The sequence below is a fragment of the Carcharodon carcharias genome, chromosome 4 (assembly GCF_017639515.1).
Source record: "Carcharodon carcharias isolate sCarCar2 chromosome 4, sCarCar2.pri, whole genome shotgun sequence".
NCBI lineage: Eukaryota > Metazoa > Chordata > Chondrichthyes > Lamniformes > Lamnidae > Carcharodon > Carcharodon carcharias.
Genome location: NC_054470.1, coordinates 31635963 through 31649810, shown reverse-complemented (window position 1 = coordinate 31649810; position 13848 = coordinate 31635963). Strand labels below are relative to the sequence as shown.

At 40.3% G+C, this 13848-nt stretch overlaps 1 protein-coding gene across 2 annotated transcripts in view; it reads left to right on the top strand.

The window, feature by feature from the left end:
* gkap1 (G kinase anchoring protein 1) overlaps window positions 1-12661 on the top strand; it is a 50284-nt gene extending 37623 nt beyond the window's left edge. For both annotated transcript variants that reach the window (XM_041186789.1, XM_041186791.1), the window contains 5 exons: window positions 2242-2343; window positions 2431-2494; window positions 6722-6792; window positions 10110-10187; window positions 11679-12661. In XM_041186789.1, the coding sequence (XP_041042723.1) occupies window positions 2242-2343; window positions 2431-2494; window positions 6722-6792; window positions 10110-10187; window positions 11679-11720 (357 nt within the window). In that variant the 3' untranslated portion in view covers window positions 11721-12661. The remainder of the gene's footprint in view (window positions 1-2241; window positions 2344-2430; window positions 2495-6721; window positions 6793-10109; window positions 10188-11678) is intronic.
* Window positions 12662-13848: the final 1187 nt, after the last annotated feature.

The following is a 13848-nucleotide window of genomic DNA, read 5'->3' as shown; positions in this document are numbered from 1 at the left end:
TCACCACCTGGGAGGCCACCCAGTAAAACCAGGCAGCCTTCCTGTGTGCTTGGGGCAAGGGGGCCCCTTCGTGGGTAGCACATCAAGGGCATCCTCGGTTGCAAGCGCTGTCCCTTCCCACCCTGACAGAAACTTATCCCCTGCCTTCGCGATCAGTGCCCCCTTGCCAGGATCTGCCTGCCTCTGGCAAATCCTGACTTCACTTATCTGCGTTCTGGGGCTCCTCAATAATCAATTCTCTGGGGCCTGCAGCAGCAGAGGAGGCCCACCTATTCTTAGGTCAATTGACGCCCTTAAGTAATCAATTAATCGCCTCTAAAGGGCCTCTTCCTGTCGCCGCTGATCGTTTACCAATGGCAGATTGATATTTCACCACCTGGGAGGCCACCCAGTAAAACCAGGCATTACCGGGATTGGGGATAGGCTAGCAGCTGCAACCCCTGGCCGGCTCCCCGGAGCACCGCCCAACCCCGGAGCATGGGACAACAGTCCATCACGGGGAACAGAGTCAGGCTTGTTAGAAAACCCACATCAGTTCTCTGGGACTTTTTTGCAGTTGTTTTAGAAACTGCTAGGCCCTCTAGCCCTCACCCCCTCCACCCCCACCCAACCATGGTCCCTCCTTGCCAAGATTTTAAAACAAAGCTTCTGACAATCAATTACAGCTCTCACTCTTACACATTTGATAGTGAAAATGAATTCCCATTCAAGAAATCTTCCAATGTGAATCCGCCCTGTCCGCAAAGATCAAGAAATCCATTTAAAACTTTGAATCTTCTCAGTGATTCATCTCTTATAAAAACAAACAGACTTCTATTCAGTGGTCACATCAAAGACAGTAATCCATTAATAGCCTATTTAAACTGTCAAACTGTGAACTCAACCTCCTGCTGAAATAATTGTAGCTTTTGAAACTCAGCTAAGCATTCATAAAGACATAGTAGCCCTTGGGATATGTAAACAAAGGCCTTTCTTGAAACTGCACATTTGTTCTAAACAACACTAGATGGCCTGTCAATCAAAGAAGTCCAGAAGAGGGGTGCTTTTTTTAACACTCACTGACAGCTTCAGTCTTTTAAAAAAAACTTAAGGCCATGACTCTTTAAAAAGACCATGTCCACCCTTCAAGTGCCTTAGCGTCTGCTCCATCAATTCGTGACTCCTACACTGCGGGTTAAGGCCCTTGCAACAGCAAAAATGTGATTTGTTTGAATTTAGCACTAAATTCAAATGACCCTGCTGAGTTTGAGTTTTCCCTCCTATGCGAATTACATCCCTCTCCCACCAGCAAAAATTGAATCTGTCAGAAATAGGGGCAGGACTTCCACATCTGGGTCCCGACCACCATTTTTAAACATCCGCAGAATCTTCCCGACTCTGCAAAAATCTGTCCCTGAGAGTGAGGCCTGACTGACTCAATACGTTGGTAGAAAAACTAGCTACTGCGCAACGATGCGCATTTGCGGCAGAAATGGTTAACAGCTGTGCCAGATGTCCCAATGGATCTTCTCTGTGTGCTGAATTGTTTGTCGATGAATATACTGTTGGCATGCCTCAAGCTACAATCACAAAGGAACTTGTGAAATGATTGAATTTTGCATTGCCCAGTTTGTATGGTGCTTAAGTTTCAATCACTTGCCATGCACAGTTTTATGGCATTTTTTTTTAAATTCCTGCAGAGTTCCACAGTGATGCTCTGTTAAAATTGCCCAACTCAACCAAGTGGATAATTCCAGTTTCTTTCTTGCAAATGAATGATTGAATTAACCAGCAGATTATTTAATCCAGTTGCCTTGGATGTCATTTTTAATGTAAGGCTTGTAAACATTATGCAGTCCTGCTGATTCAGGACTGGGCTGCATTTAAATAATAATTTGAGCTTGCACTGTGCAGCATTTACATTCACAGAAAAAAACGGCCAAGTACTGGTTAATGCATCATGTAGTAATTTTTAATATCTAAAAAGACTTAGTCCAGATGTAATTTCTGGGCAATGAGTGACTAACACCTTCAGCTGAAATCACTTTCTTTATGGAGCTGTTAATCCATTTATTTTAATTGCGTTAACATCTCTAATATAATGGATGCATTGCAGATAAATGCATATAACGTTAGCATTCTAGTATGCCATAGCATCATTTCTTAAATCTATATTGATAAAGTGAAGCTCAATGTTAATATGGAATAAGGAAACCTTTATGATTCATTGTAATCAAGAGATCTTTTTTCTGCTATTAACAGGATGCTATTTCCAATAATGCAAGAACTGAACACTTAAAAGATAAACTGGAAAAGAAAGATCTGAAAATTCTTCAGTTGAAACAAACTGTTGTGCAGTGGGAAGTAAGTCTTTAAATCATGCTGTTGTATTTATGAACAAGAATCTTATAGGCATCTTACTGATATTTTCCAGCTTCCCTCTTTAAATAGGCAAAATATAAAGAAGTAAAGGCTAGAAATGCTCAGCTTTTGAAGATGCTACAAGAAGGTGAAAGTAAGTACTTTTATATAGCTTAATATTTGTAAAATATGCAGATTGACCAGGCGCAGGAATAGGCTATTGAGCCCTTCGAGCCTGTTCTGTCATTCATTTAAATCATCACTGATCTGTACCTCGACTTTATTTTATCCACCTTTGCTCCACATCCCTTGATACTCTTACCAAATAATGATCTATTTCTTTTTGTTTTAAAAACTCCAATTGCCTCAGCATCCACAACCATTTGGCATACTGTGGGTTTATATTCCAGTACCTCCGATGAATGATGGGATGCAGGTTATTTTCCATTCTAAAACACTGTGTTGACATCAAATCATTTCAATTTGTTGTCATATCGGGCCAGATTTTGCGATACAAGGGTATCTGTTAATTAGATTTTATCCTTGCACGTTAAAAGTTTTTATGGGGCAAGTTGCTGAAAGTGCAAGTTGAAAATGACACAGCAAGGGAAACAGGCATCTGGGACTGAATGAACAAGCAACCAAAAGTCAGTCTTTAACCAGTAAGATTGAAGGATTATGAAATGAACAGGAAACAAGGAGGAGGAGGGTGAAGTAGAGTGGATGGATTCAAGGTCAAATCAGAAAGAGAAATAAGAGGGAAAGAAAGATTGGGTTAAGAGAAAAGAGACAAAGGAAAACTTTAAAATAATTACAAATTTAACATCTCCAAAAACCATTACTACCTGAAGGAACGCGGCTCCACAGTTGTAATAGTTACTTTTCAGTCCCAGAGAGGTTGACTGGGAGGAATTAAAACTTATCATGACATAAGGGCCAGATTTTAAGGCAGGAAACGTTAGTTGGACCAATTCCTGAGACCGCAGTCCCATCTCCATGAGTGGCCTTGTCTACCCACTGTGTTTTCTCCCTCAGAGTAGGCAACTGCAGCCCCACAAAGCAGAGTGGCGGTGCGCAGATGCCCAGGCAACCAGGTTAAAAGTCCCAGCTCCTTTTCCTGGGACATCTGCCCAACTTTGTAGATGAATGCGAGGCTCCCTAACTCATGTCCTGTTCACCCTTCACCGCCCATACCCATTCACACACCATCCATGATGTACAGAACTCTTAAGCTCTATAATAATATTGGGAACTCCAAGATGCTCATGAATCTGTCAAAATAAATAAACTCATTCAAAAACTGCTTCAAAAAACGTAATCCTCTTAAGTGGTCATAAAACTATCAAGACTATCAACACAGTCCCCTTGATAGCTGTGTCATAACCCCTGGTGAGCTGAATCCATTAGTGGGGTTGGGAGCTCAGCCACACATAGGTAAAGAGATTCTATTGAATGACTGTATCAACACCCTTGATGAGGTAAATCCATTGGTGGGATTTGGAGCTCAATCAAGCATTCATGATGAGATTCTATTGCACAGCTGTATAAACAAAGCCTCCAGAATTGAATACATTAAAACCTTCGAAGTCAGTAGAAGACCTCAGCCATCTGTTCAAGCTTAAACAGGAGAACAGATGCCTGAGCTGTCATTTAATTAAAAGCTTTAATCATAGGACAAATGACACCGTCAAATCTGAGTATCAATACTGTTCAATGAAGAAGACCTCTTTATCAATTGGGTACTGTGCTCTAATGCATCTAAATACTTTTACACTTTCACTGGTCAATTTAATGGTCACTTACCTTGTAAGACCAAACCCCATCGTTAATTATTTTACTCAAAACATATTTAACTTAGAGCATTATGACATGAAGTTATCAAAGCATTTTGAACTTACCTGTGAAAAGGTTGCTGACTCCAGGCTGGAATTCACAACTCCTCTGAGCTGCCGAGAACCATGTTGCCTACCAAGACAGGCCCAACTCCATGAAAATAGTTGGGGGTCTAAAATGCTAAAGCCCGCAATGAAGCCAACACACGTAGGAATGCTGCGTGCAGGCTCATGACCCATCACCTTTCCCATGCCAATCAAAATAGCCAGCATCAGGGATGGGGGCGGGTTTTCCACATGTGGGACCTACAGGCCTCCATTTCCGCCTGTCTAATGTCAGGATTGGAAATTGACGAGGCTTTCTGCCTGTGGTGAGTTCAGTCATTATTTACTGTGGAAATACAGCAACTTTACACTATGCAATGTATTGCGGTGGTGTGGCAGATAGTGAGATGATTTCAGAAAGTTACTATCAGAGCGGTACAACTTGGACAACAATGTTTGGATAGTTGCCATTAACTCTGCATTTGCCTCTTGCCTGAAGTTGCTGTGCTGTTTGTGCATAAATAATGGACAATGCCATTAGCCCTTTAATGTTCTTTTAACAGCATGGCCCATTGTAACCATTTCAAAATTATTGCAAAGCTGAGTACTTTTCAATCCCCTTACTCTGTCCCACCTTCTAACCAACGAAACATGTGCAGTCTCAGAAAAATTATTAAAAAATCAAACAATAGAAGAATCCAGATTGGAGATTAATAATGAAATCTGAGAACTGTTGGTAAAGTTATGAACTCTAGCCATGCTCTAAACTTTAAGTATTCTCCATTCTCTAGTACAAGCAACGGATCACATTATTTGTGCAATGCAATAACGCCTTTGAGTTATTTTAGGTATAAATTGATGTATTTAAAGAACTATTTACTCCCACTGTACAGTACTCCAATACTGTGCAAATTACTTCAAGTTAAAAATTAACTGAGCATTCTTGTTTGCTGGTCAATGGATTTAAATTTTTTAATGTATTTTCTCAAATCAGGTAGGGATACTTTATTGATTCTTGTGTTAATTGGGGTCTTCAACGTACTTTGTCTGATCACAATTGCGATTGAGGTAATTGGGATGAAGTGTAGACCAATGGTAAGCCCATTATTGAGCCATTCAGTCCAGGGTAACATCCGTCAGCTTGTTTTTGATTTATTAAGTGAGTTTGAAATGAATTCATAACTTGAGATGAACAGCTAAAAAAAGCAGTTTGCCAAAGGCAAATAATTTAAATGTGAATGTCACATTACATTTTAAATCTTAAAAAAAACAATCATAACAGAAACTTTAATCAAACAGAAACTTTAATCAATCACAGAGGAGTTTATTTAATATCTTGATTAGGTCCTAGTCTGGATCACTTAACGAAGTACCATCACCTTAATTCACCAGTCCCCTTTCTATATTCACCTGTTTAACGTTTATTATTTTTCCCTTATACTGAAAGGTCATCACCACTTCTATACTTATCTGACAAGTTACTATATGCAAGTTGTTCTCCCAAGGCATTGGACAAGATCAAGTGCAGTCTTCAGGTGAAGCGGGGTTAGAGGATGGGGGATACTTAGACCAGGGCACATAGACATCAATCAGCCCCCATTTTAAAGTAGTCCATTTTGTCCTTATTTTTATAAATTTGTTTTTATAGTTCAAAAGCAAAGCTTCTGGCAGAGTTGGTTAGAGCTTAGGAATTGCCTGTGCAATACACTTTACGGTATTGAGGGAAGACCAGATCTGAGATTGTTGTTGCGTATAATTAAAGGAACATTGCTTGAAGATATTTTCAAGTAGACAAAGCCAATAGAATTGTCTATTTCATAAAATGTTCTTTCTCCCACCACCACCTCTTTTTTTTCCCTTTCCCCAAATTTTCCCTTTTCTTTTCAAATTTTTTCCCTCATTGTATTGATTTTTTGTGTTGCCACTATCCTGATTTGTGTTTTCTTTCTTCGGCCATTTCTTCTGTTCATTTTCCCTGACCTCTTGTAGTGAACTGTTCTTTCATTTTGCACAGTCCAGTATGGGATCCTTTCCAAGGAGGCTTTGTGGAGTATTTGTTGCATTTTTCTTCCCTCACAAGCCTACCACTTTTAGTCCTCACCTTAAAATGTGTGTAAACTACTTATGATTTGCATTAACCTGTGAGCGTTACTTGTAATGTACGGATATTTGTGCATCATGTTAGCATGTAGGAGGTAATTTTAACCTAAATCACCCTTTGGGAAACTGGCGTGATCAGGTCCAATGCCCGATTTACTTTCCACTGAGGAAAAAACAATGTGCAACATGCCGAATAGGCAGCTGATCTGATCACAATTTTCCAATGGGTGAGTTAGATGCAGTTTATTCTTGGAGCGTATGTGTTATGTAATATCTATAAGAATTAGGACGATATGTCAAGAATGCCTCTAGGAGTGCTTCCTAAATGTCAATTCTTGATATCAAAGCTTTTTGATACTGCTGCAATGTAGTGTGTGTTATATATATTTTACTTTATATTTCAGTGAAAGATAAAGCAGACATACTTTTGCAAGTTGATGAACTTTTAACTATCAAGGATGAACTAACTTCACAGGTAATAGCAGTAATTACAAACTATTGAACATTGTCTTGTGGTGTTAATTGAGGTTTAATAAACCGGCACTGGTCTGCTTAACACAAGGAAATATGGAAAAGTAGCCTGAGTTAACTACATGTTGCTCCATTGTATCACTTTGTCTCATTTAGTTGAGATTTAAACCATGATGTTGGAGTGCGGAGATTCATTTAAGTAAGGCACTACCACCATGCTAAATGGGATAGATTACGAACAGAACTAGCAACTGGAGAGTGGACAACCATGAGGCGCTGTGGGCCATCAGTAGCAGCAGAATTGTATTCAGCCACAATCTAATCTCATGGCCCGGTATATCCCCCACTCTACCGCTACCACCAAGCCAGGGGATCAACCCTGGTTCCATGAAGAGTACAGGAAGGCATGCCAGAAGCAGCATCAGGCACACCTAAAATTGAGGTGTCAACCTGACGAAGCTACACACAGGACTACTTAAGTGCCAGGCAGAATAATCAGCAAGTGATAGACAGAGCTAAGTGATTGCACAACCGACAGACCAGATCTAAGCTCTACAGCCCTGCCACATCCACTCATGAATGCTAGTGGACAGTTAAACAACTCATTGGAGGAGGAGGCTCCACAAATATTCCCATCCTCTATGATGGGGGAGCCCAGCATATCAGTGCAAAAGATACGGCTGAAGCACTCGCAACAATCTTCAGCCAGTAATACCGATTGCATGATCCATCTCGGCCTCCTCCAGAGGTTCCCAGCATCACAGATGCCAGTCTTCAGCCAATTCGATTCATTCCACATGATATCAAGAAACGGCCAAAGGCACTGGATACTGCAATGGCCATTGTCCCTGACAATATTCCGACAATAGTACTGAAGGCTTGTGCTCCAGAACTTCCCTCATCCCTAGCCAAGCTGTTTCAGTACAGCTGCAGCACTGGCAAATACCAGGCAATGAGGAAAATTGCTCAGGTATTTCCTGTACACAAAATGCAGGACAAATCCAATCCGGCCAATTACCGCCCCATCAGTCTACTCACCATCATCAGTAAAGTGATCATCAACAGTGCTATCAAGCAGCACTTGCTTAGTAATAACCTGCTCACTGGAGCTCAGTTTGGGTTCTGCCAGGGTCACTCAGCTTCTGACCTCATATATCCTTGGTTCAAGCATGGACAAAAGAGCTGAAATCCAGAGGTGAGAATGACAGCCCTTGACAACAAGGCCACATTTGAGTGTGACATCAAGGACCCCTAGCAAAGCTAGGTTGGAGTCATATCTAACACAAAGGAAGATGGTTGTGGTTGTTGGAGGCCAATCATCTTAGTTCCAGAACATCACTGCAGGAGTTCCTCAGTGTAGTGTCCTGGCCCAACCATCTTCAGATGCTTCATCAATGACCTTCCTTCCACCATATGGTCAGAAGTGAGGATGTTTGCTGATGATTGCACAATGTTCAGTAGCATTCATGATGGCTCAGATGTTGAAGCAGTCCATGTCCAAATGCAGCAAGACATGGACAACATCTAGGCTTGGGCTGACAAGTAGGAAGTAACATTTGTGCCACACAAGTGCCAGGCAATTACCATCTCCAACAAGAGAGAATGTAACCATTGCCCCTTGACATTCAATGGATTTACCATTGCTGAATGCCCCATTATCAATATCTTGGGGGCTACCATTGACCACAAACTGAACTGGACTAGCCATATAAATACTGTGGCTACAAGAGCAGGTCAGAGGCTAGGAATCCTGCGATGAGTAATTCACCTGCTGACTCCCCAAAACCTGTCCACCAAGGCACAAGTCAGGAATGTGATGGAATACTCTCCACTTACATGGATGAGTGCGGCTCCAAAAACAATCAAGAAGCTTGACACTATCCAGGACAAAGCAGCCCACTTGATTGGCAGCCTTTCCACAAACATTCACTATCTCCATCACTGATGAACAGTGGCAGCAGTGTGTATCATCTGCAAGATGCACTGCAGAAACTCACCAAGGCTCCTTAGGCAGCACCTTCCAAACCCAGAGCCTCTACCATCTAGAAGGACAAGAGCAGCAGATAGATGGGAACACCACCACCTGGAAGTTCCCCTCCAAGCCACTCACCATCCTGACTTGGAAATATCGTTGTTTCTTCACTGTTGCTGGGTCAAGATCCTGGAACTCTCTTCCTAACAACATTGTGGGTGTACAGGGACTGCAGCAGTTCCAGAAGGGTTGGGCAATAAGTGCTGGTCTATCCAGCGATGCCCACATCCTGTAAATTAATTTTTAAAAAAGAGGTAGCTGATGTCATACTGGGAATTACATTTGGCCTCTGGCCTTCTAAGGGAAGTAGTGTAAACTCACCATTTATCAACCTCAGAAGTGTAGGTGTGTGGCTGCATTTAAGGATAAAATCAGATTTGGCTGTGATGTCTCTTAAGATAAATAGATCAGGAATTCTCAACCTGGGGTCTGCCAGTGGCTCCCTGTCTCCACCCTGCACACAATTTAAATTTAATGCTGATCCCCAAAAGTTACAATATCCAGGACACAGAAACCTGTCTTCCAGCCCTAAGTCATGGAGCGACACCAGCACAGTATCACTTTTGTATTTGGCCGTGCACAGGATGTGAGGAACCGGAAATACCACTTGCCACTCAGCAGCTCGTGGTCATCAGTCCAGTATCATGATGTCAGAGAGACAGCATCCAGTCTCAGCTGGTGCATTCCCCCCTGGGTTATCAATAATAGAAAAGAGGGGAAGTGAGAGCTGATACAGCTGTCAATGCCATTGATTTTAACTCTCAACTCCAGTAACAGTCTACCCACCTCTTAACAGAATTCTCACAAGCAAGCCAAGATGAACAAAGAGCATGAAATACAGCTGTGCTTGTTTAAGACACCTCCGTGTTTTGCCATAATTGGTGCTGAACACCAGCAACAAGTTTTACATTGTTAGTAAAACAAAAATAATGTTTAATTTTATAAATTTTTACATGGTAAAATACTTGTGTAACAAGGGGTCTGTGGAATTTTCTTTGTAACATGGAGGGATAGGGAAAAGGATGAGAATCCCTGAAAAAGAGGTTATGTAATGGTCATTTGAGTTGAAGATGGAAATTGGCAATTAAACAAGTAAAGAAAGCAACTACAAAATTTTGGAGTGAGAAGAAAAAATAAGTCAAGATAATACAAATCAACAATATTTGCCTCAGCTGTTGAAAAGTGCTGATTGTCCAGATGTCCCAGTGAGTGAGCTGTTGTCACTTACATACGGATAACATTGTGATGTTATGTGTTTGCTTATTCAAGGTTTTATTCTCTTTGCCTAGGTTACTGGTCTACATGCAGCTCTGGAACAAGAAAAATCAAAAGTCAAGCTACTGCAGGCAGAGTTAACAAAATATCAGGTAAAATGCTTACCAAAGTGACCTGTCGTTTTAGCATTTAACCATTTGAATCATATTATATTTTATCACCTATTGCTTAACAAGCCCCTACATGACATATAATGCTAACTCTTCGTCAGTTGGATGCAATGAATTATGGTACTCTGTGCTTCCCATCTGAATTAGTTATTCTGTCTTTGGAAAAGGTAAACATGCTGATAGCTTATGTTGCAGCTGCAAAGCCATCTTATATCATCACAGAAAATAGAGAGCAAAGCAGGAACAAATAATTAGTAGAAGGCTCATGACCACTGCAAAAATTATTCCCCAAAGCCTTTTTACAGCCTACGAAAAACACTCCTGTGCAAAAATGAAGTCTCTCCAGGGAGGTGGTTACTGATCTCTTATTGCATCCTGAATGACGAGCTTCAGGAATTGTCTTCAGTCAGTACTGCTGACATCAAGGGAACAACAATATTCCACTTTTATATAATTTGGGGACAGCATAGTTGCTAATCAGTCAACAGACATGTAAACCTGGTGCCGTATGCATACTTACGTTCTGAACAGCACCTATAATCCTAAAGGCAGCAACTTGCATATGCCCTGGGGTATACTTCATAATGCACCAAGTGTCCCATCAGTACAATCAGAAATATCATGATATTCTTAAATTGAAGGAGTTTCCGCTCCTTTAATGTGCACATGTTCTCACTGATATACGATTATTCACTTTAATGCATGCATTGCCTAGGAATACCCATTATTTATATGTCTTGCCAATCTTATTTTGATTAACTCATCTGTGGAAGAGAAAGACTCAGTGGCTGAGTGATGGGAGAATAGGGTTTGCAACTGTGGATTATAAAATCTATGCACAACCCTTGTTGAAGGCTTAAAGTGTGACCTGATGAGACCCTGGAACCCTTTAGATGCTATTCAGCAAGATTTTTTTGTGCTCCGTGTTCTAAGTGCCTGGATTATTCTGATGACTGTGACTTATGCTCTTGAGAAGTTTGTTACATAACAATGTTGTGGTGATGCATGTTATGTAATATTGTCATTGATTAAAGTATCAGCATGGGAGAAACTTGTAGAAATTCACCCACTCTTGCTTCCAAATAGTGCTTGTTTCAGATCCAAGTTTATAAATTTACAAGATGTCACAGTCAGGAAAGAATAAATTAGCAAAAGGAAATGGTATTGAGCAAATCTCTTATTAATCTGTATATGATGCACACCAGTCAATGACAAGGACCTGTTCCACAAAAGAGCTGAAATGCAAAGCAAATTGTTGTTTTTGTTCATCAGTTCAAAATACCAGACAATGTTTTAACTTTTATTGAATAATAGAAAGAGGGAGAATCTCACTGTTGCTTTTTAAAATAGATGCTTTAACATTAGAATTTCTTCTAAACTGTTAAACAATGCAATAGAACAGGCTAATTCTTCAAATGTTCCTTAGAAAACATTAATTAAATCTACTTTTTTTTTCTCTTTTTGAATCTGTAGGGAGGCAAGAAAGGGAAGAAAATATCTGAATCTGATCACTGAAGATCGCAGCATTTACGTACTGTGAAGCCCAGGGCAAAAAAAACCGCAAAAGTAAACTTCCTTCAGGGTGCCATCATAGAAGTTTCTAGCTCTTTCATAACCATTGGATCTTACAATTGATTTATTTTGCAGTTATTTAAAATTTTGTGAAAGCTCTTCTCACCTCGCACCAAGGGGGGAAAAGAATCTTACTTTGTTAGACTTTCTTTTGATGGAGCTGTCATGGTACTGATAGCTGATTGATGTTTTTGGTGCTTAACTTCTACTTTAGTGCTACCGAGATTTAAAGTAATGTCTAAAGAATTTTCTTGTTTTTCAGAAGTTAATTTTGATTTGTGATTAATGACTTGTGCTTTAGACAGGGTTTCCTGTCTATTAATAAGTGAGAAAATTGTTTACACCATCTTCTATCAGCTGTATGTGACTGTTGAGTGTCCAATTTGACAAACTAAAAATGTGCAAAATGGTGTGAGGTTGCAAAGTGTGGTGCGGTACTGTTTTTTAACCTCACGAGAGCCAACTTAGACAAGAACAAGAAAGGTTGCGAGAGTGGGTAAGGTGAGAGGGAAATAAATAATTTTGAGCAAAATTACTTTGTGGCTTCAGTGGAGTTTCCATTCATTACTCCAAAGTGTAAAAGGAATGGAAAACTGGTCATCCAGTGAAGGGGGTGATTGAGGAATATTTTCAGAATAATATAGGGAGGATTCGACCTCGTGGTCCTTGCTATATTTGATCCTAGTGCTAAATGGAAAAATATTCGGTTTCCCAGCAATTCTTACCTTGCTTATGAGCATGTACAAAATAAAAGGGCATTTGTAAGTAACCCAGGCTTTGTTTTTGAAATACAAAATAGTTCCATTTTGGTGATCGGTATTGAAGCATGTTAAAATGCCAAACTTTTCATACCAATAAATTGCAATAAAGTTTAATTCACTCAATTTTGGCGTATTTTGTGCTCATATGTGCATAAATGTATGTGCTCATGTAGATATTAGGGATGGGCAATAAATGCTGACCTAGCCAGTGACACCCACACCTGTGAAAGAATAAAAAAAACATGCACACTTGTTTCAAGCATCTTCAATCAGCTGATACCAATACTGGGTCTTGACCAGTTAGGGTTTGCCAGCTCTGTCTGTGGTTGTCATTTCATAGGTTAGTCCTTAGTTCATTGACCCAAACCCAATTTTGCCCACTCGTTCTGAGACACAGCAACAAAATTTATTTTACCTGGTGCTCCCGATCATAGGCAACCTTGTTCAGCTCTGGAGTAGATTATAGCCTAATCTCAACAGGTTGAACCTTTAATATCTAAAACACTTCATCTATCAAGTTGATGATCAGAACCATTCTATAGGCTCACTTGACCTATTTGTGCTAAACTACTGACCTTCCTGGCCCCCCCATAGCTGAGATTGTAATCTTTTCCCTTTCCTCAAATATTTGTGCTCATGTTTGGTTATTTTGCCAGTTGCCTTCAGTTGTTTTTCAGAAGTTAATTTTGATTTGTGATTAATGACTTGTGCTTTAGACAGGGTTTCCTCGATCCCATCTACCTATTTCGACCCCTCATGATTTTGAATAACTCTATCTCCTTTCAACATTCTCTAGGAGGACAGCCCCAAAGTCTCCAATCTACCCATGTATCATAACTCCCTCATCCTTGGAACCACCCTTATGAATTTTTTCTACACTCTATCTAAATCCTTTACATCTTTCCTAGTGTGGTGCCCAGAATCAGAAGCAATACCTCAGTCGAAGCCAAACCATTGTTTTATAAAGGTTCTTCATAACTTCCTTGCTTTTGTTCTCTATGCCTCTTTAGAAAGCCCTGAACCCCATAAGCGTTATTAACCATTTCTCAACCTGCTCTGCCCCCATCAACAATTTGTGTACATATACTTCCAGGTCTCCCTACCCTACACCACTTTTAGAATTGTATCCTTTAGCTTATGTTGTTTCTCCTCATTCTTTTCTCCAAAATATATCACTTCTTACTTTTCTGGATTAAATTTCATCTGCTGGCTTGTCTGCTCATTCCATCTGCCCATCTGTGTCCCCTTGATGTGTCATTATCCTCTTTATAGTTAACATTGCTTCCAGGTTTTGTCATCAGCAAATTTTG